The sequence below is a fragment of the Onthophagus taurus genome, chromosome 10, assembly GCF_036711975.1.
Source record: "Onthophagus taurus isolate NC chromosome 10, IU_Otau_3.0, whole genome shotgun sequence".
Lineage (NCBI taxonomy): Eukaryota > Metazoa > Arthropoda > Insecta > Coleoptera > Scarabaeidae > Onthophagus > Onthophagus taurus.
Genome location: NC_091975.1, coordinates 6,299,669 through 6,324,082, shown reverse-complemented (window position 1 = coordinate 6,324,082; position 24,414 = coordinate 6,299,669). Strand labels below are relative to the sequence as shown.

At 31.4% G+C, this 24,414-nt stretch overlaps 1 protein-coding gene across 4 annotated transcripts; it reads right to left on the bottom strand.

The window, feature by feature from the left end:
- Positions 1-1,620: 1,620 nt before the first annotated feature.
- Positions 1,621-24,403, bottom strand: LOC111420618 (nicotinic acetylcholine receptor alpha4). Of its 4 annotated transcripts, none has more exons than XM_023053642.2 (11): positions 24,113-24,403; positions 23,274-23,318; positions 23,113-23,222; positions 9,410-9,602; positions 4,075-4,190; positions 3,854-4,022; positions 3,669-3,805; positions 2,967-3,113; positions 2,777-2,917; positions 2,512-2,725; positions 1,621-2,460 (listed from the first exon to the last, which is right to left on the bottom strand). In XM_023053642.2, exons 1-11 carry the CDS (start codon positions 24,314-24,316, stop codon positions 2,266-2,268), a joined length of 1,671 nt encoding a protein of 556 aa, XP_022909410.2. In that variant the 5' UTR covers positions 24,317-24,403; the 3' UTR covers positions 1,621-2,265. The 4 variants fall into 4 exon arrangements, with proteins under 4 accessions (XP_022909410.2, XP_022909413.2, XP_022909411.2 ...); XM_023053645.2 differs by lacking the exon at positions 9,410-9,602 and adding an exon at positions 8,932-9,112; XM_023053643.2 differs by having other exon boundaries at positions 9,410-9,590; positions 24,113-24,402.
- Between the last annotated feature and the right edge of the window lie 11 nt (positions 24,404-24,414).

Genomic DNA, 24,414 nt, shown 5'->3' with positions numbered 1-24,414 from the left:
AGTCTCTAACATCTGCCGGTTTTGTGAGGAGGTAGACACCGCGGAATATACCGCATTTGTATATGTAAGATTCCGAAAACAGAGAGAGTAGTTCCAGAACAAGTGCAGAGTAATTTTAAGCACAAATAAGATTCTGCCTTTATTTTCCTTTCAAATTAAATTCTCTCGCTTCTCTTTCCAAATTTAATTTATTTTGTAGAATAATAAAAGTTTCACGAATTATATAGGATATAACGAAAGGATAAGATAATTGATATGAAATATATAAATGAAATAATAGTTATTTATATTACAAGTGGGCTAGAAACATAATTACAGTACGAGTGTGGAGAATTAGTATTGTTTTTCTGTAAATAGATAGCACTTTTTCTTTTGTGTTGTTGCTCGTTTCAATAAATTAAGTCTGTTCTGATTAGGCTAAAAGTGCGTTACGTAATGAAACCAGTGCGGTAATAATAGTATATTAAAAAACAAGTTGAATGAATGAGTGCTTTAAGTCTTATGAAACGTGTTTTTTATGCTATTTTTTGTAATTCGCGTTTTTATACTTTTTTTGAACAAAAATAAAGTAAATTTTGGCAATGTAGGGAAATAGGTATGTAGCAGTTGGTAACACCGGAACACTTGAAAATAGAAACTTTGAATTGTCAATTAAAAACTGTCAAAACACAAAATATATTCACCTGAAAAAAATGTTTGATGTACATCTCCCAAAATAAGAGAAATTGCTCAGAGTCAATGTCCTCATCATTGTGGACTTTGTATTCGATGCTAAGAATGTGTTTAAATATCCATAGACAAAAATTGTCACATTGACAACTAGAAAAATTAATGACCCAATGTCACCAACTTGAATTGGTTCCATAAAATGTTACTAAAATCTCATTACAGCATCGGATGCTGTAAGGAGTCTCATTACAGCACCCGTTTGAGTACTGTTATAGCTTCCATTACCGTAGCGAATTACAAAATAGTATATTAAAAAACAAGTTTCGTAAGACACGCTTGAAATGCACGAATTCAAGTTGAAAAACGAGTGGCGAAGCCACGAGTCTTTTAATGAATGAGTGCTTTAAGTCTTATGAAACGTGTTTTTTATGCTATTTTTTGTAATTCGCGTTTTTATACTTTTTTTTAACAAAAATAAAGTAAATTTTGGCAATGTAGGAAAATAGGTATGTAGCAGTTGGTAACACCGGAACACTTGAAAATAAAAACTTTAAATTGACAATTAGAAGCTGTCAAAACACAAAATATATTCACCTGAAAAAAATGTTTGATGTACACCTCCCAAAATAAGAGAAATTGCTCAGGGTCAATGTCCTCATCATTGTGGACTTTGTATTCGATGCTAAGAACGTGTTTAAACATCCATAGACAAAAATTGTCACATTGACAACTAGAAAAATTAATGAACCAATGTTACCAACTTGAACTGGTTCCATAAAATGTTACTAAAATCTCATTACAGCATCGGATGCTGTAAGGAGTCTCATTACAGCACCCGTTTGAGTACTGTTATAGCTTTCATTACCGTCGCGAATTACAAAAACTTCATTACGTAACTCAAATCACCTCAAATGAGTGCGGTAATGATGAAATAAAACAATAAAATTTTTTTATAATCATTTTATTTACTAAGCGACGATTATAAAATCAATAAGCAACAATAACAATTTTCCACGTTGTTTAATCGGTATTTTTCGACTAGTTTAATTTATTATTTTTATTTGTCTAACGATATTTATCGATCACAACAGTTCTATGGCTAAGTTTTTCTTATTATTTATTCTTTTTGTGAAATTTACCATCTATTTTTTTTGTTTTTTAACATTTCTCCATCTAAAACGTTTTATGTTTCCTCGGAATCATTTATTAAAACGTTTATTTAGGCAGTCTATTTTTTTATTTACCACTAACTAACAATTATTTTCGTTTCGTTTTAGAGTCTCTCATTTCAAATTTATATTTAACCTTTTAATTTCTCTACATTTACAATATTGTTTTAATATATACTTTCTTTATTTTGTTATTATTTTTTCTGTTTATCACTATATATAAATAATTGCTTTCTTACTTATTTTTTTTAAACGTTAATTTTTTTAAAATTTTTTTATAAATTATTTTAAATTAAAAATGGAAATTAAAAAATAATCGCTCTATTGCTGAGGATCTCAATATAAAATAGTATCAAATTTTTTGTTATAATATTATTATTTTCTTTTTCTTTTGGGGTTGTTATTTTGAGCGGCTCTATTTTATTATTTATTTTGGAGGAGGACATCTCACAACCGTTGTAGTTGCTAGTTCGGCGATTTTTTTATCAATCGGTGTCCTATCGTCGTACAAAGAAGGAGCTTGCAGGATTATTCCCGCTGTTCCGACCAAAACGGCCAAGGTAAATATCCAAAGAAATAATCGATCGAGGACCATTGCAACGTATTTCCAATCTTCTTTTACCTTACAACAAAAATTCTTTATTTTGAAACATAAATAATCATTAATAATTACTTTCGTTGAATCTTCGAGAAGCTTTGTATGTTCAGCGATAAATCGCACGCAAAAACACGATTTGTGTATTTCCGGTGGACATCTTGAGTGGGAAAAAGCCGGATTCCGAAGAACGGGACTTTTTATGGCTTCCCCATCTTCGTTTTCTGCTTGGGGGATAATCATTGGACCATGAATTTGGCAACTACCCCCAAAAGGGCCACCATCGGCCAAACTAAAATTTATTAATAATAAATTAATAAACATTAAATTAAAAAAATTCAACCTTGGTGATAATTGCTCTTTCGATGGCGTTTTTCGATTAAACTTTTTCGGGCTGCACTCTTCAAAACTCGATGGTTTATACGGGTATATACAAGAAGAAAACTCCGCTCCTTTCATTATCAATTTTCCCGACATGTATTTACTAAAAATTTGAAAAATAAATCATCTTAATTAACAAATCAAAATCATACCTGGTTGTGTCGAAAACATATTGAGGTCTCCTCATAACTAATAATCTCGGTAAAATATGTATGAAGACTCGTTTTACCCAAGGAGACATTTTATGGGTTTGCGGCGACCGGAAATGAACGTTTAAAACAACAACGGTGACACAAATACTGCAAAAAAATGTTTAAATCGATTTTTTTTAAATTTTAGTAAAACCTCGATATAATGGACCTCAATTATTATTGAATTAAAAGTAGAACTAGACCTAGAATTAGAAAGTTTCGGATTTAGACGTGCATCTTCAGACTTTAGCTAATTTCCGTATTTCCGTAAAACAAATCATATCTCAAAAAGTAATTGAGACATCAAAATGATTTAAACACTATTTTATAGCAAATTTAACCCAGATTCAACAAATGACTCCTTCATTCCTACAAATCTTGGAAATACGATTTTTTAATTCAACTCTGCGGTTATTAAGGTTAAATAAATTGATAAATAGGCAACTTAATAAAATTATATCTCAAGAACCAATTGAGATATCATCACGAAGTAAATACCATTTTAAAGCAAATTTAATTAAGATTTAATGTATAAGAAATCATTTCTTTATTACCACAAATTTCGACGTTATCATTTTTTTAATTAAAATCCATTTAGACTGAACGTAGCGCTGTGGAAATGTATTAATCCGTTATATCGAGGTTTTACTGTATTTTTTTTACCTTATTGAAACTAAAATCATGGCGAAAATGAGATACTTTCCTAATAATGGAACAACGAGGGATGTTGGTGGGATAATTTCAACCACTAATAAGAAAAAAACGTGGAGACTAATTAAGATTGAAATCGAAAGTGTGACCTAAAAGAAAAAAATAATTAAATAATTAAGAAATTAATGAATCATTACCTTTTCTCCGCTATCAGAAGGAAGATAAAATGTAAGAACCGTAAGAAAAGAAATTCCCATACAAGGAATGATTATATTAACCGTATAAAATAAAGTTTTTCTTCTCATTGTGATATTAAAAGTGATATCTAAATACGGTTCATCGCAACAAGTATAAAACTTTTCGTTCCTTAAAAATTAATTGATTTAATTCTTTTTATTCGTTTATTATTATCGTTTACCTGACGGCAGGTACTTCGAGAATATCCCATTCGACACTCATATAAAATTCAGATAAATCCACGCCGACTTCAACAACATTGCTTCCAGCTTTTTCGTCCATGTGTCTTAAGTCGACCTATGAAACAACATAGAAACAGAAAAAGACGAGAAAAATTTTCAGTGTTCTTTTAGCTACTTTTGTTCGGGTACCTTTAAGAGAAAATAACAAAATAAAATAAATTGCACTACATCTTATATACACAAATTCACACAAACACATTTTATGTACAAGATACGTCGATTATTATTAAGAAAACTGAAAAGAAAACGGAGCAACCAACTATTTATAGCGATCATCCCAAAAAAACTAAATTTATTTTTGTTAAAACACCCATATCCTGCCACACAATAAGATATATTTAGAAATATAAGAAGTAAAGGAGTTATTAAGTAGAGATATATTATTGGTTTTATTTATCTAGCCCTTTTTATTTAGGTTATTTTTTATAATAAAATAAAATTAAATTAAATTAATCAAAAAAAAATATTAGGTAGTAAAATGAATCATCAAAAATTATTTAAAAAGAAATAAAAAAAATTAAAATATAAGTAGTTTAAAATTGTATGTTTTTAGTAAATCGTTTTTTAAGGTATGGTATTTTTGTTTAAATGTAAGTATACATTTTAATTTTATAAAGTTGTGCTAGCAGCCTAATTAATCATGCTTCAGCTTCAAACTTTGATCAAATTGAATTCGTGCACAGCCGCATACTCTAATTTTTATTTTAAACATTATTTTTTATTCTTCATTAAAAGCAACAATGAAAATATTACAATGAAAAATAAAGAAAATTGGTGATTAAAAAATCTGGCAATCAAATAAAATCATGCTTGTAATAACAACATTTTGGTGAATTTTTCATTCAAAAAAAAACGAGGGTCTAAATCAATTTTTTTTTAAGTATTGTAGCAAAATGTAAATCTATCACTCCCATATTTGGAAAGGTATAAAATTCGGTGCTTCAAAAATATGCGTACACCAAAAATAAATAAAATTAATTAATAATGTATTCTTTTGATAAACAAAAAAAATTAAAGTGCGTTACTATTTTTTATCTCTAATTAAAAACAAAATTTAATTTTTAAAATGAATTAATAAAAAATAAGGTATGTATTAGAATGTCTTGGATTGAGTTATTTTAAATCAATAAATTCATAGAAATTCAAATTCTAATATTGCAATGACATTTTTGTAACTATTTGTTTTGAATCCAGTTGACGTCGCGTCTTTATTTTGCTTATCTTAACAAATAAAGGCGCGACGCCCAGTCTAGAACACACCCCAACACCATCTTTTCCCATTAGACGAAAAAAGTTATTATTGTCTCATATCGAAAAAATAGTGTAGAAGGACTTATAAAGAATTTCTATCAACTTTTTAAAAAAGAAACTGAAGAAAGTCTGATAAAAGAGGCCGAAGAAAGAGATATAAAAAGGCGAGTTTCAAGATTATCCGCTTTTGGAAAACTAAACAAAATAAATAACTGGTTCCCTCCATTAATGGCTAGTGGACGGTAATGAAACGATAGTGGAAGAAGAAACAGAAGATTTGCGATGACAACCCAAAGGCTCAAAAACCGGTGGCAGAAAAATTGTTGCCCAAAATCGGCGAAAAGATGAGACCTCTTGCAAAGACAAGAAAAGGCAACATTTTCCAGCTGATGGAATCAGATATCCAGCTTTAGCTAAGATTCTAACTGATTACTTTTGTAGTTGCAGAACTTTTTCAAGAGATGTAATTAGAAATTAAGCTGAAAGAAGGAAAAAGAGACAATGATTCTTATGTCAGGCATTATAACTTGGCATTTAAAGGTTTTGTAACTATTTGTTTTGAATCCAGCTGGCGTCGCGTCTTTATTTTGCCTATCTAAAGAAATAAAGGCGCGACGTCCAGTCTAGAACACACACCAACACCATCTTTTCCCATTAGACGGAAAAATGTTATTATTGTCTCATATCGAAAAAATAGTGTAGAAGGACTTATAAAGAATTTCTATCAACTTTTTAAAAAAGAAACTGAAGAAAGTCTGATAAAAGAGGCCGAAGAAAGAGATATAAAAAGGCGAGCTTCAAGATTATCTGCTTTTGGAAAACTAAACAAGATAAATAACCGGTTCCCTCCATTAATGGCTAGTGGACGGTAATGAAACGATAATGGAAGAAGAAACAGAAGATTTACGATGACAACCCAAAAGCTCAAAAACCGGTGGCAGAAAAATTGGTGCCCAAAATCGGCGAAAAGATGAGACCTCTTGCAAAGACAAGAAAAGGCAACATTTTCCAGCTGATAGAATCAGATATCCAGCTTTAGCTAAGATTCTAACTGATTACTTTTGTAGTTGCAGAACTTTTTCAAGAGATGTATGCAGAAATTAAGCTGAAAGAAGGAAGAAAAGACAATGATTCTTATGTCAGGTATTATAACATAGCATTTAAAGGTTTTGTAACTATTTGTTTTGAATCCAGCTGGCGTCGCGTCTTTATTTTGCCTATCTAAAGAAATAAAGGCGCGATGTCCAGTCTAGAACACACACCATCACCATCTTTTCCCATTAGACGGAAAAATGTTATTATTGTCTCGTATCGAAAAAATAGTGTAGAAGGACTTATAAAGAATTTCTATCAACTTTTTAAAAAAGAAACTGAAGAAAGTCTGATAAAAGAGTCGGAAGAAAGAGATATAAAAAGATGAGTTTCAAGATTTTGGAAAACTAAACAAGATAAATAACTGGTTCCCTCCATTAATGGCTAGTGGACGGTAATGAAACGATAATGGAAGAAGAAACAGAAGATTTACGATGACAACCCAAAGGCTCAAAAACCGGTGGCAGAAAAATTGGTGCCCAAAATCGGCGAAAAGATGAGACCTCTTGCAAAGACAAGAAAAGGCAACATTTTCCAGCTGATAGAATCAGATATCCAGCTTTAGCTACGATTCTAACTGATTACTTTTGTAGTTGCAGAACTTTTTCAAGAGATGTAATTAGAAATTACGCTGAAAGAAGGAAAAAGAGACAATGATTCTTATGTCAGGTATTATAACTTAGCATTTAAAGGTTTTGTAACTATTTGTTTTGAATCCAGCTGGCGTCGCGTCTTTATTTTGCCTATCTAAAGAAATAAAGGCGCGACGTCCAGTCTAGAACACACACCAACACCATCTTTTCCCATTAGACGGAAAAATGTTATTATTGTCTCATATCGAAAAAATAGTGTAGAAGGACTTATAAAGAATTTTTATAAACTTTTTAAAAAAGAAACTGAAGAAAGTCTGATAAAAGAGTCGGAAGAAAGAGATATAAAAAGGTGAGTTTCAAGATTATCTGCTTTTGGAAAACTAAACAAGATAAATAACCGGTTCCCTCCATTAATGGCTAGTGGACGGCAATGAAACGACAGTGGAAGAAGAAACAGAAGATTTACGATGACAACCCAAAGGCTCAAAAACTGGTGGCAGAAAAATTGGTGCCCAAAATCGGCGAAAAGATGAGACCTCTTGCAAAGACAAGAAAAAGCAACATTTTCCAGCTGATAGAATCAGATATCCAGCTTTAGCTAAGATTCTAACTGATTACTTTTGTAGTTGCAGAACTTTTTCAAGAGATGTAAGGAGAAATTAAGCTGAAAGAAGGGACAATGATTCTTATGTCAGGTATTAGAACTTAGCATTTAAAGGTCTCTGTGAATTGGAGTAAAAGAACCCTATTTGGTTGTTACCTCATTAAGGCATATAATATGAAGATGTTGTATTCAAAGATTCAAACATTAGAAAGTGTGAAATACAAATTCAGAACAAAGCGGAGTTCAGAAATATCTTTTGAGAGTTAGAGCTCATCTAAGAAGAAGTCTTTAAAATAAAGTTATCTTCCTTTTTAATTTTAGTTTTACGATAAAATTGGTTAATAATTTTAGGATCAATCCAGAGACACTGCATAACTTGTGCTTAACATGCTAAAACATAGATCATTCTAAACTAAACTTTTACCATTTCTATTTTCTTTATCTAAGATCTATAAAAAAACTAAAAAAAATAAATTAAGGGTATCAACTATAGATAAAGCAAGATTTTAAAGTAATATCAGTTTAGATTGGGATTTATTAAAATTTTTTTGATTAAAACTTGTTGATTTTAAATGAACTGAAATGATTTTGATAATAGAAATGTTTTATAAATGCATTCTATTTTAAATTAAAAAAAATATATATAAAATAATCTAATGAAATCATGCAAAAAATAATATAAGTAAATAAAATAATGATTTTTGCATGCAAAAAAAAATGATTATGTGTGCTGGTGTTATTTGAAGAAAAGAAATAAAGTTAACGAAAGAAAATGCATCATTTTGAGACAAAAGCAAAGTTATCGAAAAAAAGGTACACAGAAACCACAAGAAACAAGTAAATAACAACGAAGTCACAAGTTAAACAATAAAGTTACAACCAAGTACTCGATCACCGAAGAAAGTTACAATGATGGGGAGAAAATTTTATACCTTTCCCAAAAAAGTAACATAAAGAACCAAAAAATTAAAAGGAAATATAGTAAACAAGTTTCTGTATGTACAGCGAATTCGAATAAAACAAATTAAGTAACGGGGAGGTCTTTTTTCTATTAAAAACAAAAACAATGTTTTTAAGTAAATGAAAACTTTCTTTTTGGTCGTTTTTTATGTAATGAAAAAGGGCCGAGTTTTTCCGAGGACAATAGACACATATTAATAAATAAATTGAAATAAAAATTAAGTGATGTCGATTATCCTCGCTGTAATCGTAGCCGTGATATAGAAAATATTGTTTTATCTCTTTAGTGTTTGAACCTTGAAACCGTCGTAAGTCCAGCTACCGAGTTTCAGCACGCAAGTCTGCACGTCGTACGGAAAAAACTCAACATCTATAGCACAAGAGGACTTATAGACCGCCGGAGGCTGCCAAACAACAAGCCCGTTGTAGTAGACGGTAGCTTTCGTCATTAAAGTCACCTCGTAGTTGCCGTCAGCACTGGAAAGAAGAAGAAAAAAATACACACTGACGACCGTTTATACAAAAAAAAATCGTCTTTTAAAATAATCTCTCTCGACACGAGTCGACAAAACAACCAAGAAAAAAAAATAAAACACTTAAAAAAACCCTCCGAAGAAAATCTTTGAAGACGACGATCTTTGAAATCCTAAATACAAAGAAGAAAAACACATTCATTCTTCTCCTTTCAAACCTTTTAAATTTTTTTTATTAATCTCGAAATTATAAAAGGAAAATTATTTTTTTTTGTGTAGAATTCTTCGTCACAATTCTCACCTTGAATCCATCGTAAGTCCAGCTACCGAATTTCAGGACGCAAGTTTGCTCATCGAAAGGAAAATACTCGACGTCGATCTCGCACGAAGACTTGTAAATGGCCGGAGGTTTCCACTCGACCAGTCCTTGATGGTAAATCGTTGCCTTTGTCGCTAGGGTCACCTCGAAATTGCCATCGGCGCTGAAAATTTTGCTATAGACACGCTAACCAACGTCAAAACGTTGATATGCAAACCGTGATATGATATTTATCCATGAGGCTTTATGAGATAGCAGGGCAAAAAATCTTATACAGTGTATATTTTAATTATAACACCAACAAACTTTAAAAGAAAGTTTAGTTTTTGCAAAAAGATCCAATATTGATGGATTTAAAAGGGAATATCTCAAAAACGAGGAGGGACGACGGCGGTCGAAGGATACTGTGCGGAATGGAGAAGGAACAGAAATGCTGAGATGGGTGGAGGAGAACGGATGGGAGATACTGAATGGAAATAAAGAGGAAGGAGAGGAAGGGGAGTATACGTACATCGGGACGAGGGGGACATCTGTGATTGATTATGTACTGGTGGATCAGGAAATGTGGGAGAGGGTGGAAAGGTTTAAAGTGGGAGAAGCGGTAGAGTCGGATCACCAACCGTTGGAGGTGCGGAACTGGGGAGCAAGTTCATCAGGACAGACTGGTCGGAAGAAGGGATAGCATTCTACAGGGGAAACCTCGACACTTGCCAACAGAAGATACAAGAGATCAATGGTTGGGAAGAACTTATTCAGGTAGTGCGAGAGGCAACACTGAAAAGGGAGTGTGTACGTAGGGGCGGCAGAGTAGGGAGGAACGACTGGTATGATGGCGAGTGTAGGAAGGCGAAGAGGGAGGCGAGAAGGAGGTTGAGGTAGTGGAGACGGGGGAAGATAGGGGTGGATAGATATAGGGAGGCCAGGAGAGGATACAGAGAGTTATGCAGTAGAAAGAAAACAGAACTGAGGGAGAAGGAGGCGACAGAGATTAGAAGGATAACAAGGGAAGGGGAGGTCTGGAGGTATCTGAAAAAGAGAAAGAAGGATAGGGAAAGGATAACCAGCGAAATACACGTGACAGATTGGAAGAGTTACTTTATGGGATTATTGGGAGGGGTTGAAACGAGGCTAACGGGTTTGGGAGGCTATGAGGGAGATCGAGGAGAGGAGATGGAAGCAGTGCTTAGGGGATTGAAGAAGGGAAAGGCGCCAGGGGAAGATGGGATCCAGAACGAGGCATGGTTGGAAGCATCAAGGGTGGTGAGAGTGAAGTTGTTGGAGGGGATGAATAGCGTATGGAGAGGGGGTGGATTTCCGGAGGGATGGAAAGTGGGGGTAATTTGCCCAGTACATAAAAAGGGTAGAGAGCTACAGAGGAATTAACCTACTAGACTCGGCATACAAGGTATACACGAAGATACTGCTGGGAAGACTGGAGGAGGAGATGGAGTTGGGGGGAATTTTGCCGGATGGGCAGGCAGGGAGCATCTGGCAGATAGAGAGGTGGATAAGAAGGGAGGGAAATTGTACGCCCTATTTATAGATTTCAAGGCGGCTTTTGATAAGGTGGATAGGGGAAAGTTATGGGAGGAGATGGGGAGGAGGGGGATCACGGAACACCTAATTGCGAGAGTGAAGGAAATATACATGGAGACTATGGCTAGGATAAAAGTGGGAGATAAGCTGAGCGACGTGTTCTGGACGACGAAGGGACTGAGGCAGGGATGTCCGCTAAGCCCAAGTCTGTTTGCACTGTATACGGCGGACCTGAGGGATAGATTGGGGAAGGGGCAAATGGGAGGTAGAAAGGTGCATATGTTAACATACGCGGATCACATCGTGGTTATGGCGAGAGAAGCGGCGGAGATGAAAGATATGATAAAGATATTGGAAAGATATTTTAGGGGGAAGGGGTTGGAAGTGAATGTGGGGAAGACAAGGATGATGAAGTTTTGTAAGGGTTGGAGAAAAAGAACAGAAAACTGGAGATGGGAGGGAAAAGAGATCGAGGAGGTTAGGGAGTATACTTACTTGGGGTATGTGTTCAGGGAGGACAACAGGGAGGGGTCGCATGTGATAGCTATGGCAAAAAAGGCGAATAAGGTGATGGGACAAGTATGGGGTTGGAGGAAGAGAGTTTTTGGAAGGAATGTGGCAGCGAGGAAGATTATGTTTGAAGGCCTGGTTAGCAGTGTGATGATGTATGGACGTGCAAGCTAGATACTGGAGATGGGTGCTTGGGGTGGCGAGAGAAACACCGGGGTATATAGTGAGGGAAGAGGTAAAGGTGGATAAGGTCAGAGTGGAGGCGGGCAGGAGAGCAGTGAAATATGAAGAAAGAATACAAGGGAGGCCAAACTGCGGGATCTTGGGGGAGTGTTGGAGGGAAATTAGAGAGGGAAAGATCAGATATGGGAAAGGAGACAGAGACAACTATTATAGACGAGCGGGCTACTCGGTAACTGAGATAAATAGTAGACGAAGGGTGGGTAGGGAGATGTGGATTGAGTTGAGAGATAGGGACCGAGATGTGCAGAGACAGGAAAGAAGGACACAAATAAAAGTATAACGAAAGGTACAGGGACATAATTACGGAGGGGCTGCCTAGATAGTTGTTATTGGAAGGAGATGAGGAAGGGAAAAAGTTGGTGGCTAGGTTCCGTTGTGGAAACGAGGAGAGAGCTAACAGATACTGGATGGCCGATAAGGAGAGGTGGTGTAGGCTATGCAGGGAGGAATGGGAAACGTTGGAACATACACTGTTGGAAATAATTCACGAGCACACCCTATATAATCCGAACGCGTGAAGATAAATCCATAATATGCGTAGCACAAAGGTTTACGGTAGGGGAGTTTATTCAGGGAATTTCGAGTTGTTCCGTCGCGGCATTGTTGACTGAGCCGCCCTTCCAAGTGGAACATTCCGTCGCTATGGAGGCCGAAGTGGATGGAAAAAGCGGTCGTTTTTAGTGTGGTGTAAGGGACCACATTGTTATCGTACTCTGTGCGCAATGGATGGGCGATCGCGTTACTTAAGCGAGTTTGAGCGAGGAATGTTTGTGGGTATGCACATTGAGGGTCTATCGTTCTGTGAAATTGCGCGTCGTCTCGAGCGGTCGTTATCGGCAGTGCAACGGGCATGGCGAGAATTGTCTGAGGTGATAGGTACCTTCAGCCGCGGCCGGGACGGCCCTGCGCATCCCCAGCACACTAGGATCGCGCTCTTGTGCTCAGCACTTTAGCGTCGTGTGTGTCCTCCTCAAAGCAACTTGGAGCTGTTTGGCCACCGGCAAGGGAAAGCGCACTCACTACGCGAACTGTACGGCGGCGTTTGGTAGATAGTGGACTGCGCGCGCGTCGTGCGATACAGCGGATTCCAGTAACACCGAGCACCGCAGCATACGTCACGAGTGGGTCGACGCTAGGCATTAGTAGGTAGAGGGACATTTTGTTTTCCGACGAATCAAGATTCGAATTGAGCACCGGTGATGCGCGAATTTTAGTTCGTCGGAGCCGTGATGATCGTCCACCGACAACCGAGCATTATGGTATGGGGTGCGATTACATATGGTGGACGTACACGTCTGCTGCGTGTATAGCAGACCATGACGGGTCAACGGTTCGTAGATGAGGTGCTACGGTCCATTGTGCTTCCCTGCGTTCGGCGACTCCCAGGTCTGCTATACATGCACTACAACGTACGACAGCACATCGGGCGTGTTGTACAGACCTTTGTGGAAGAGCACCATAACGAATGCTTCCATGGCTAGCTCGGTTTCCGCATCTGAATCCGATCGAACATGTTTGGGACATGACTGGTCGGAGACTTCCACGTTATCCGGCTTCCTCGGCTAACGTCCCTCTCGCTACAATATAGCGACTTATAGACTCCATGCCACGTCGTGTACCGATGGTACGCGAAGCTCATGGGGGATACTCTCGCTATTGATGTTTCTCCTCCCAGCAGAGTTGTGCCGTTCTCCGTGTGAGAGTAAGTTATACTACTTTAGTACTACTTCCATACCAAATTTTATTGCGCTAGATACACGCGTTTAGATTATACAGGGTGTGCTCGTGAATTATTTCCAACAGTGTATGTTGAATGGGTGCAGTGAGTTGAGGGAGGAGGAGTTGGACCGAGGGCAGATCTTAGGAGAGGGGGGAGAGGGGAAACGATGGATGAGAATGGTTGTGGGGGTAAGGAGACAAAGTGAAAATAATATACTAATAATATATATATATATATACAGGGTGGTTCAGTTTTTAATCGGGAAAGTTTACTAGGATGTAGTACTTGCTAAAATAACACTAATTTTTTATATAAACATAGGGTCGCAACTCTTTTGTTTTCGAGCTATGAGCGATCAAAGTTGAGAAAAAAATTTACATTTTGTTTTGTATTTCGGCTGTAAGTAAACCGTAGAATTTGAAACTTTGTACGTATGTACTACTGGTTAAGACCTTATTTTCAACCATACCTTAAACTTCCCCAGCGCCCTCTAAGGGGATGAAATTCACCACCTCCTTGATTTTTTTATAACAACGTTTTAACGCTATGGAATATTAACATAAAAATATATGGGTTGTAAAGCTCATTCTTTAGTGGTACTTTTTTGTCTCTTTAGTATTTTCCTTAAAGTTAATAGTTTCCGTGTAAAAAAATAAAATATCGTGCCATGTACCGCTATGTGCCGCCATGTTTAGCCAAAATTATTCTAAAAGTTGGTTCTGAGAACTGGTAAGTTTCATTTACAGTGAATCCTCATAATTATTGCTGGTTATTAATAATTTTTGACGGTTATTAAGCAAGAGTATTAATTTTTTAATATTGTTTAAAACAACGTAATTTGTTCAGACAGGCATTAATCTTATTTATGTTTTTTTTTATGACAATCACAATTAATTTATGTTATTTAGTTAGTACTAAATTCTAGTAAGTGCAACCTATAATAGCCACCATAAGCCACCTATAAAGAAAAAAAATTTTTAATAATAGCAGCGCTTTACAGTACAATTTAACATATTTTATTTTTTTACGCTAAAACTATTATCTTTAAGGAGAAAACTAAAGACACAAAAAAGTATCAATAATGAATAAGCTTTACAACCCATATTTTTTTATGTTAATATTATATGGCGTTAAGAAGTTGTTATAAAAAAATCAAAGGGGTTGTGAATTTCATCCCCTTAGAGGGCGCTAGGGAAGTTTAAGGTATGGTTGAAAGTAAGATATTAACCAGTAGTACATACATACAAAATTCCAAATTCTATGGTTTACTCATACCCGAAATAAAAGATAAAATGTAAATTTTTGGCTCAACTTTGACAGCTCATAGCTCGAAAACAAAAGAGTTGCGACCCTATGTTCATAAAAAAAACTTGTGTTATTTTGGCAAGTACTACGTCCTAGTAAAGTTTCCCGATTAAAAACTGAACCACCCTGTATATATTAGAATGTATTAAGGGGATAAAAATTGTAAATATTAAAAACAATAAAATGCTTATTAAGTTTAATTAAGACAGGTTTCTATTCAAAATAAATCATTAAAATTGATTGGTTTGAGTCGTAGACAATAAAATATTTCCTAGTTTCCAATTCGTCGAAGAATCATCTCTTAAAGTGTGTTGGGTTTATTTAAAATTTAAAATATACACTGTATAATTCACGAAAATCCTTATAAAATTTACCACATCCCCCCGAAAGTCTTAAAACGGCACTGATGCAAAACTTTTTTACCTTTCCCCCTTTTACATAAAAAATCTCAATTTACATCGTAGCAAAAATAAAAAAATTGCTAAGGAACACACTAAGGAATATTTTTTTATTGTTTTGTCATTACAATAACGTCATTGGTCATTCAAAATTAAAAGTGAAAAATTTTTCTTGATAATGGAACAAATAGCGAAAGAATACCAGAACATTCAAAAACAAAAAGAACGTTTCCTCGAAAAATTTGGTGACTCATCCGAAGATTTTCCTTTGGCAGAAAAAATTCGAAACATCCACCAAGCGATGGTCCATTTAAGATATCTTTTATCGATGGAAAGGCAACAATTGGAAAAGGAGAAAATGGCCACGCAATCGATGATGTCTATGATCCCTCCGCCATCGCGATATTATCTTTCACATCCTCATCACCATCGTGGTCCTTATTTTCCTTTGAACGTAGATTGGAGTAACTACACCGTTACCCCTAATTATGAGTATCAATTTTCCTCGGATCCTTCTTTATATAAAACCGAAAGTAAAAGTAATTTTGGGGAGATATTCCAAACTTCTTCTAAAGATCGTATACAAAGCGATAATTACAAAAAACATTTAGAGGAAGTTGAGAAAATGTGTGACGATGAATTAAGAAAAGTTAACACAAGAATTAAACATTTAAGAAAATTAAGAAACGATTGGAATTGTCACGAAGTCAAAGGATGTAATTATATGAGAAGAAAAAGAAGGAATAATTAAAAATTAAATAATAATTGTATTGTTTTGATTTATTTTGTTTTTTATATAAAATATTGATTGTTAGAGTTAACTCTGTTTTTGTCGGTATGAAAAGGGTTGATTCTTGAAATTCTCTACGTTTTGGAGGTATATAACCAGGCCGTGGTGGAGCTAGACTCTTAAGCCAGCGATAATGGTACGTATCGATCGAAACTCGCGAGGAGAAATGGAAGGGGCAGCTGTTTGCCACGATTTCAAACTGGAACAGTGGCTATGAAGTGGCAGACGAGCGGAAATTTTACATTTTTCCCTTCGGTAAACCGAACGAAGAAAAAATTTTTTAACCGTTAAAATAGTACAAAGAACAACGTCTTTGTCTTTGATTCCATTCAAAATCTAAAAGAGACAGGAATGAAGATGATAGGTTCTTTAAGTTTTCTTTGTAGGAACAATTTGTTTTAAGACTTCTTTTTTCTTTGAAAATCTTTGTCTATTTTTGTTTTATTGAGGTCGATTTGATTAAGTCGAAAAATATTTCAGAATTTCAAGAAAAAAATTCGTATTTTGGGATGGTGTTTATCAAAAAACATTTGTAAAGAAAATTATATGAATTAATTGAGTAAAAAAATGATATTTACGTCGAAAAAGAAGAATAATATTTTTTCATATTAAGCTTAATTCTCGAGATATTTGCTATGAAAGGATTAGTTTTCACAAAAAATGCCAATATTGGTGAATTTAAAGGGGAATATCTCAAAAACGAAAATTAAATCGATAAAATATTACTCTTTAATTTCGATTTAGAATTTATTTTCCTATAAGAAAAATATTTCAGAATTTCAAGAAAAAAATATCTCATTGAATTAAGATTTAAAAAAATAAAAGTGATTATGTAAAATTCGCATTTTTAATCACTTTTTGGGATGGTGTTTGTCAAAAAACATTTGTAAAGAAAATCATATGAATTAATTGAGTAAAAAAATGATTTTTACGTCGAAAAAGAAGAATAATATTTTTTCATATTAAGTTTAATTCTCGAGATATTTGCTATGAAAGGATTAGTTTTCACGAAAAATGCCAATATTGATGAATTTAAAGGGGAATATCTCAAAAACGAAAATTAAATCGATAAAATATTACTCTTTAATTTCGATTTAGAATTTATTTTCCTATAAGAAAAATATTTCAGAATTTCTAGAAAAAAATATCTCATTGAATTAAGATTTAAAGAAATAAAAGTGATTATGTAAAATTCGCATTTTTAATCACTTTTTGGGATGGTGTTTATCAAAAAACATTTGTAAAGAAAATCATATGAATTAATTGAGTAAAAAAATGATTTTTACGTCGAAAAAGAAGAATAATATTTTTTTATATTAAGCTTAATTCTCGAGATATTTGCTATGAAAGGATTAGTTTTCACGAAAAATGTCAATATTGATGAATTTAAAGGAGAATATCTCAAAAACGAAAATTAAATCGATAAAATATTACTCTTTAATTTCGATTTAGAATTTATTTTCCTATAAGAAAAATATTTCAGAATTTCACGAAAAAAATATCTCATTGAATTAAGATATAAAGAAATAAAAGTGATTATGTAAAATTCGCATTTTTAATCACTTTTTGGGATGGTGTTTATCAAAAAACATTTGTAAAGAAAATCATATGAATTAATTGAGTAAAAAAATGATTTTTACGTCGAAAAAGAAGAATAATATTTTTTTATATTAAGCTTAATTCTCGAGATATTTACTATGAAAGGATTAGTTTTCACGAAAAATGCCAATATTGATGAATTTAAAGTGGAATATCTCAAAAACGAAAATTAAATCGATAAAATATTACTCTTTAATTTCGATTTAGAATTTATTTTCCTATAAGAAAAATATTTCAGAATTTCTAGAAAAAAATATCTCATTGAATTAAGATTTAAAGAAATAAAAGTGATTATGTAAAATTCGCATTTTTAATCACTTTTTGGGATGGTGTTTATCAAAAAACATTTGTAAAGAAAATCATATGAATTAATTGAGTAAAAAAATGATTTTTACGTCGAAAAAGAAGAATAATATTTTTTTATATTAAGCTTAATTCTCGAGATATTTGCTATGAAAGGATTAGTTTTCACGAAAAATGTCAATATTGATGAATTTAAAGGAGAATATCTCAAAAACGAAAATTAAATCGATAAAATATTACTCTTTAATTTCGATTTAGAATTTATTTTCCTATAAGAAAAATATTTCAGAATTTCACGAAAAAAATATCTCATTGAATTAAGATATAAAGAAATAAAAGTGATTATGTAAAATTCGCATTTTTAATCACTTTTTGGGATGGTGTTTATCAAAAAACATTTGTAAAGAAAATCATATGAATTAATTGAGTAAAAAAATGATTTTTACGTCGAAAAAGAAGAATAATATTTTTTTATATTAAGCTTAATTCTCGAGATATTTACTATGAAAGGATTAGTTTTCACGAAAAATGCCAATATTGATGAATTTAAAGTGGAATATCTCAAAAACGAAAATTAAATCGATAAAATATTACTCTTTAATTTCGATTTAGAATTTATTTTCCTATAAGAAAAATATTTCAGAATTTCAAGAAAAAAAATCCCATTGAATTAAGATTTAAAAAAATAAAAGTGATTATGTAAAATTCGCATTTTTAATCACTTTTTGGGATGGTGTTTATCAAAAAACATTTGTAAAGAAAATCATATGAATTAATTGAGTAAAAAAATGATTTTTACGTCGAAAAAGAAGAATAATATTTTTTCATATTAAGTTTAATTCTCGAGATATTTGCTATGAAAGGATTAGTTTTCACAAAAAATGCCAATATTGATGAATTTAAAGTGGAATATCTCAAAAACGAAAATTAAATCGATAAAATATTACTCTTTAATTTCGATTTAGAATTTATTTTCCTATAAGAAAAATATTTCAGAATTTCAAGAAAAAAAATCCCATTGAATTAAGATTTAAAAAAGTAAAAGTGATTATGTAAAATTCGCATTTTTAATCACTTTTTGGGATGGTGTTTATCAAAAAACTTTTTTAAATAAAATCATATGAATTAGTTGAATAAAAAAATGATTTTTACGTCGAAAAAGAAGAATAATATTTTTTGATATTAAGCTTAATTCTCGAGATATTTGCTATGAAAGGATTAGTTTTCACGAAAAATGCCAATATTAATAAATTTAAAAGGGAATATCTCGAAAACGAAAATTAAATCGATAAAATATTACTCTTTAATTTCGATTTAGAATTTATTTTCCTATAAGAAAAATATTTCAGAATTTCAAGAAAAAAATATCTCATTGAATTAAGATTTAAAGAAATAAAAGTGATAATGTAAAATTCGCATTTTTAATCACTTTTTGGGATGGTGTTTATCAAAAAACTTTTTTAAATAAAATCATATGAATTAATTGAATAAAAAAATGATTTTTACGTCGAAAAAGAAGAATAATATTTTTTCATATTAAGCTTAATTCTCGAGATATTTGCTATGAAAGGATTAGTTTTCACAAAAAATGCCAATATTGATGAATTTAAAGGGGAATATCTCAAAAACGAAAATTAAATCGATAAAATATTACTCTTTAATTTCGATTTAGAATTTATTTTCCTATAAGAAAAATATTTCAGAATTTCAAGAAAAAAATATCTCATTGAATTAAGATTTAAAAAAATAAAAGTGATTATGTAAAATTCGCATTTTCAATCACTTTTTGGGATGGTGTTTATCAAAAAACTTTTTTAAATAAAATCATATGAATTAATTGAATAAAAAAATAATTTTTACGTCGAAAAAGAAGAATAATATTTTTTCATATTAAGGTTAATTCTCGAGATATTTGCTATGAAAGGATTAGTTTTCACAAAAAATGCCAATATTGATGAATTTAAAGTGGAATATCTCAAAAACGAAAATTAAATCGATAAAATATTACTCTTTAATTTCGATTTAGAATTTATTTTCCTATAAGAAAAATATTTCAGAATTGCAAGAAAAAAATATCTCATTGAATTAAGATTTAAAGAAATAAAAGTGATTATGTAAAATTCGCATTTTTAATCACTTTTTGGGATGGTGTTTATCAAAAAACATTTGTAAAGAAAATCATATGAATTAATTGAGTAAAAAAATGATTTTTACGTCGAAAAAGAAGAATAATATTTTTTCATATTAAGCTTAATTCTCGAGATATTTGCTATTAAAGGATTAGTTTTCACGAAAAATGCCAATATTGATGAATTTAAAGTGGAATATCTCAAAAACGAAAATTAAATCGATAAAATATTACTCTTTAATTTCGATTTAGAATTTATTTTCCTATAAGAAAAATATTTCAGAATTTCAAGAAAAAAATCTCTCATTGAATTAAGATTTAAAGAAATAAAAGTGATTATGTAAAATTCGCATTTTTAATCACTTTTTGGGATGGTGTTTATCAAAAAACTTTTTTAAATAAAATCATATGAATTAATTGAATAAAAAAATAATTTTTACGTCGAAAGAGAAGAATAATATTTTTTTATATTAAGTTTAATTCTCGAGATATTTGCTACGAAAGGATTAGTTTTCACGAAAAATGCCAATATTGATGAATTTAAAGGAGAATATCTCAAAAACGAAAATTAAATCGATAAAATATTACTCTTTAATTTCGATTTAGAATTTATTTTCCTATAAGAAAAATATTTCAGAATTTCAAGAAAAAAATATCTCTTTCAATTAAGATTTAAAGAAATAAAAGTGATTATGTAAAATTCGCATTTTTAATCACTTTTTGGGATGGTGTTTTTCAAAAAACATTTGTAAAGAAAATCATATGAATTAATTGAATAAAAAAATGATTTTTACGTCGAAAAAGAAGAATAATATTTTTTTATATTAAGTTTAATTCTCGAGATATTTGCTACGAAAGGATTAGTTTTCACGAAAAATGCCAATATTGATGAATTTAAAGGGGAATATCTCAAAAACGAAAATTAAATCGATAAAATATTACTCTTTAATTTTGATTTAGAATTTATTTTCCTATAAGAAAAATATTTCAGAATTTCAAGAAAAAAATATCTCTTTGAATTAAGATTTAAAGAAATAAAAGTGATTATGTAAAATTCGCATTTTTAATCACTTTTTGGGATGGTGTTTATCAAAAAACTTTTTTAAATAAAATCATGAATTAATTGAATAAAAAAATGATTTTTACGTCGAAAAAGAAGAATAATATTTTTGCATATTAAGCTTAATTCTCGAGATATTTGCTATGAAAGGATTAGTTTTCACAAAAAATGCCAATATTGATGAATTTAAAGGGGAATATCTCAAAAACGAAAATTAAATCGATAAAATATTACTCTTTAATTTCGATTTAGAATTTATTTTCCTATAAGAAAAATATTTCAGAATTTCAATTAAAAAATATCTCATTGAATTAAGATTTAAAGAAATAAAAGTGATTATGTAAAATTCGCATTTTTAATCACTTTTTGGGATGGTGTTTTTCAAAAAACATTTGTAAAGAAAATCATATGAATTAATTGAATAAAAAAATGATTTTTACGTCGAAAAAGAAGAATAATATTTTTTCATATTAAGCTTAATTCTCGAGATATTTGCTATGAAAGGATTAGTTTTCACGAAAAATGCCAATATTGATGAATTTAAAGGGGAATATCTCAAAAACGAAAATTAAATCGATAAAATATTACTCTTTAATTTCGATTTAGAATTTATTTTCCTATAAGAAAAATATTTCAGAATTTCAAGAAAAAAACATCTCATTGAATTAAGATTAAAAAAAAAAAAGTGATTATGTAAAATTCGCATTTTTAATCACTTTTTGGAATGGTGTTTGTCAAAAAACATTTGTAAAGAAAATCATATGAATTAATTGAGTAAAAAAATGATTTTTACGTCGAAAAAGAAGAATAATATTTTTTCGTATTAAGTTTAATTCTCGAGATATTTGCTATGAAAGGATTCGTTTTCACGAGAAATGCCAATATTGATCAATTTAAAGGGGAATATCTCAAAAACGAAAATTAAATCGATAAAATATTACTCTTTAATTTCGATTTAGAATTTATTTTCCTATAAGAAAAATATTTCAGAATTTCAAGAAAAAAAATCCCATTGAATTAAGATTTAAAAAAATAAAAGTGATTATGTAAAATTCGCATTTTTAATCACTTTTTGGGATGGTGTTTATCAAAAAACTTTTTTAAATAAAATCATATGAATTAGTTGAATAAAAAAATGCTTTTTACGTCGAAAAAGAAGAATAATATTTTTTCATATTAAGTTTAATTCTCGAGATATTTGCTATGAAAGGATTAGTTTTCACGAAAAATGCCAATATTGATGAATTTAAAGGGGAATATCTCAAAAACGAAAATTAAATCGATAAAATATTACTCTTTAATTTCGATTTAGAATTTATTTTCCTATAAGAAAAATATTTCAGAATTTCAAGAAAAAAATATCTCATTGAATTAAGATTAAAAAAAAAAAGTGATTATGTAAAATTCGCATTTTTAATCACTTTTTGGAATGGTGTTTATCAAAAAACTTTTTTAAATAAAATCATATGAATTAATTGAATAAAAAAATGATTTTTACGTCGAAAAAGAAGAATAATATTTTTTCATATTAAGCGTAATTCTCGAGATATTTGCTATGAAAGGATTAGTTTTCACGAAAAATGCTAATATTGATGAATTTAAAGGGGAATATCTCAAAAACGAAAATTAAATCGATAAAATATTACTCTTTAATTTCGATTTAGAATTTATTTTTCTATAAGAAAAAGGACAAAGAAAATTTCAGGAAAATCTATCTCAAATTTTAGAGCAATTTTTTTAAAGTCTCAACTTTAACAGAATACTTGGTAATGATCTTTGTAGGTACAATTTGTTTTAAGAATTCTTTTTTCTTTGAAAGTCTTTGTCTATTTTTGTTTCATTGAGATCGATTTGAATTTGCAATGGAAGCGGGGTGATTCAATCATGAAACGGGCAATATTTAGCAAAGTTGCCTTAATTGCTGTACGCGAAAATTAACAATTCAATGCGAGCGTGAATATTCATACATTTTCCGGGTTCGACCTGCATAATTCCGGTTTATTTACACAAGAAATTAGTTCCTTAATAATTAAATTATTTTTGCTACAATGTTTATAAAAAAAAATAAAACTTGTTGCACCTCTAATACTTACTTATTATATAACACAATATCAGGTCTCCAAATATGATCTGATGGAACGTGAAGCATATGAACCCCACCATATTCTTTAGGTTCCCATCTCAATTTGTAATCATACCATGACTTAAAATAATTAATTAAATACCTTAAATAGGTTGTCATTTTATTTTTTACCTGTTCCACCCATAAATTTGTGGTCATTATTTGATTTTTCAAATTCTACAACAAAAAGTTAAATTAAATTAAAAATTGGTTTAATTTTGTTACATTTAAATCCAATTAAAACTGTTGAAGCGCAAAAAAAAGCAAGGAAACGCACGTAAAGTTTTCAGGTTTTAGCTTTTATTCAATTGGCATCGTTCCAAAAGGTATTAAATTCTCAGAGCGAGAACGTTTAATTGCTAATTTTTACCGCGAGAACGAAACGGGACGAAGAAAATCGCGGGAAAGCCGATTTTAATGCCACAAATTGTTATATAATAACACTTTTGAAAAGGAAGAAAACCATTTTCTACTTTTGTGTTAGATTAAATTTCTTTCTTAATCATTTTATTTTGTGATATTCAAACGACTTTAACCGTTTTTCTTCGTTTTCACGTATCGATTAACCATCAACGGTTTAAGAGGGGTTGGTACAGTTGGAAAAACGCTACTCTTTTCCACTTTTTCACCTCGAACACAGGATTACAACACGGACGATTGAACGAAACTGTTAGAGCGGAAAATTCAAAATTACAGCTTGATGGCTTTTACTTTTTTTTGATTGATTTTGATTCGTGATTTTTCCTCACTTTTTTACTTTAACTACTTTTTTTATAAATAATTTTCATTGCAGAATTTATTGAAGTTATTACAATGATGTTGGTTAAATTATTGGGAAATTTTGAGATCATTTTTGGAATCCCCCGGGATATAAATCTACCCCCACCTTAATCGAGCTTTTCCCCACAAAATATATGTTTACATTAGCTGAATTTTTTTTAAACCAAAAAATAAATTATTCATTTACTTACCACATCAATAAGTTGTGAAAGCTTTAACTTAATACAAACTCGAAGCACATCCGATGTATTAACGACGGGTCTAACGAGCTTATTATAATTGGAAAGGAGGTCGTCGTAGAGTCTTTTGGCATCGGGATTTCCGGCGACGGCCACGTGAATGATAAGAACGGGGAGTAACCAAATTCTCATTCTGTCGAAGGCACCTGGATGCATTATTATCTCGTGTGAGCTTTCGAATGCGGCGTCCCTACGTTTGAGCTTTGCACTCAGCGCGACGTTCCGTGCTCTACTGAAATAAATTCTGGTTCTGC

Coding starts and splice junctions, on each gene's coding strand:
- LOC111420618 (XM_023053641.2), bottom strand. CDS start 24,316: ATGCATCCAGGTGCCTTCGACAGAATGAGAATTTGGTTACTCCCCGTT. Junction 4,191..9,409: donor GGACTTACGATGGATTCAAG/GTGAGAATTGTG, acceptor GTTGTTTCATAG/GTCGACTTAAGACACATGGA. Junction 4,023..4,074: donor CTCGAAGTACCTGCCGTCAG/GTAAACGATAAT, acceptor TTAATTTTTAAG/GAACGAAAAGTTTTATACTT.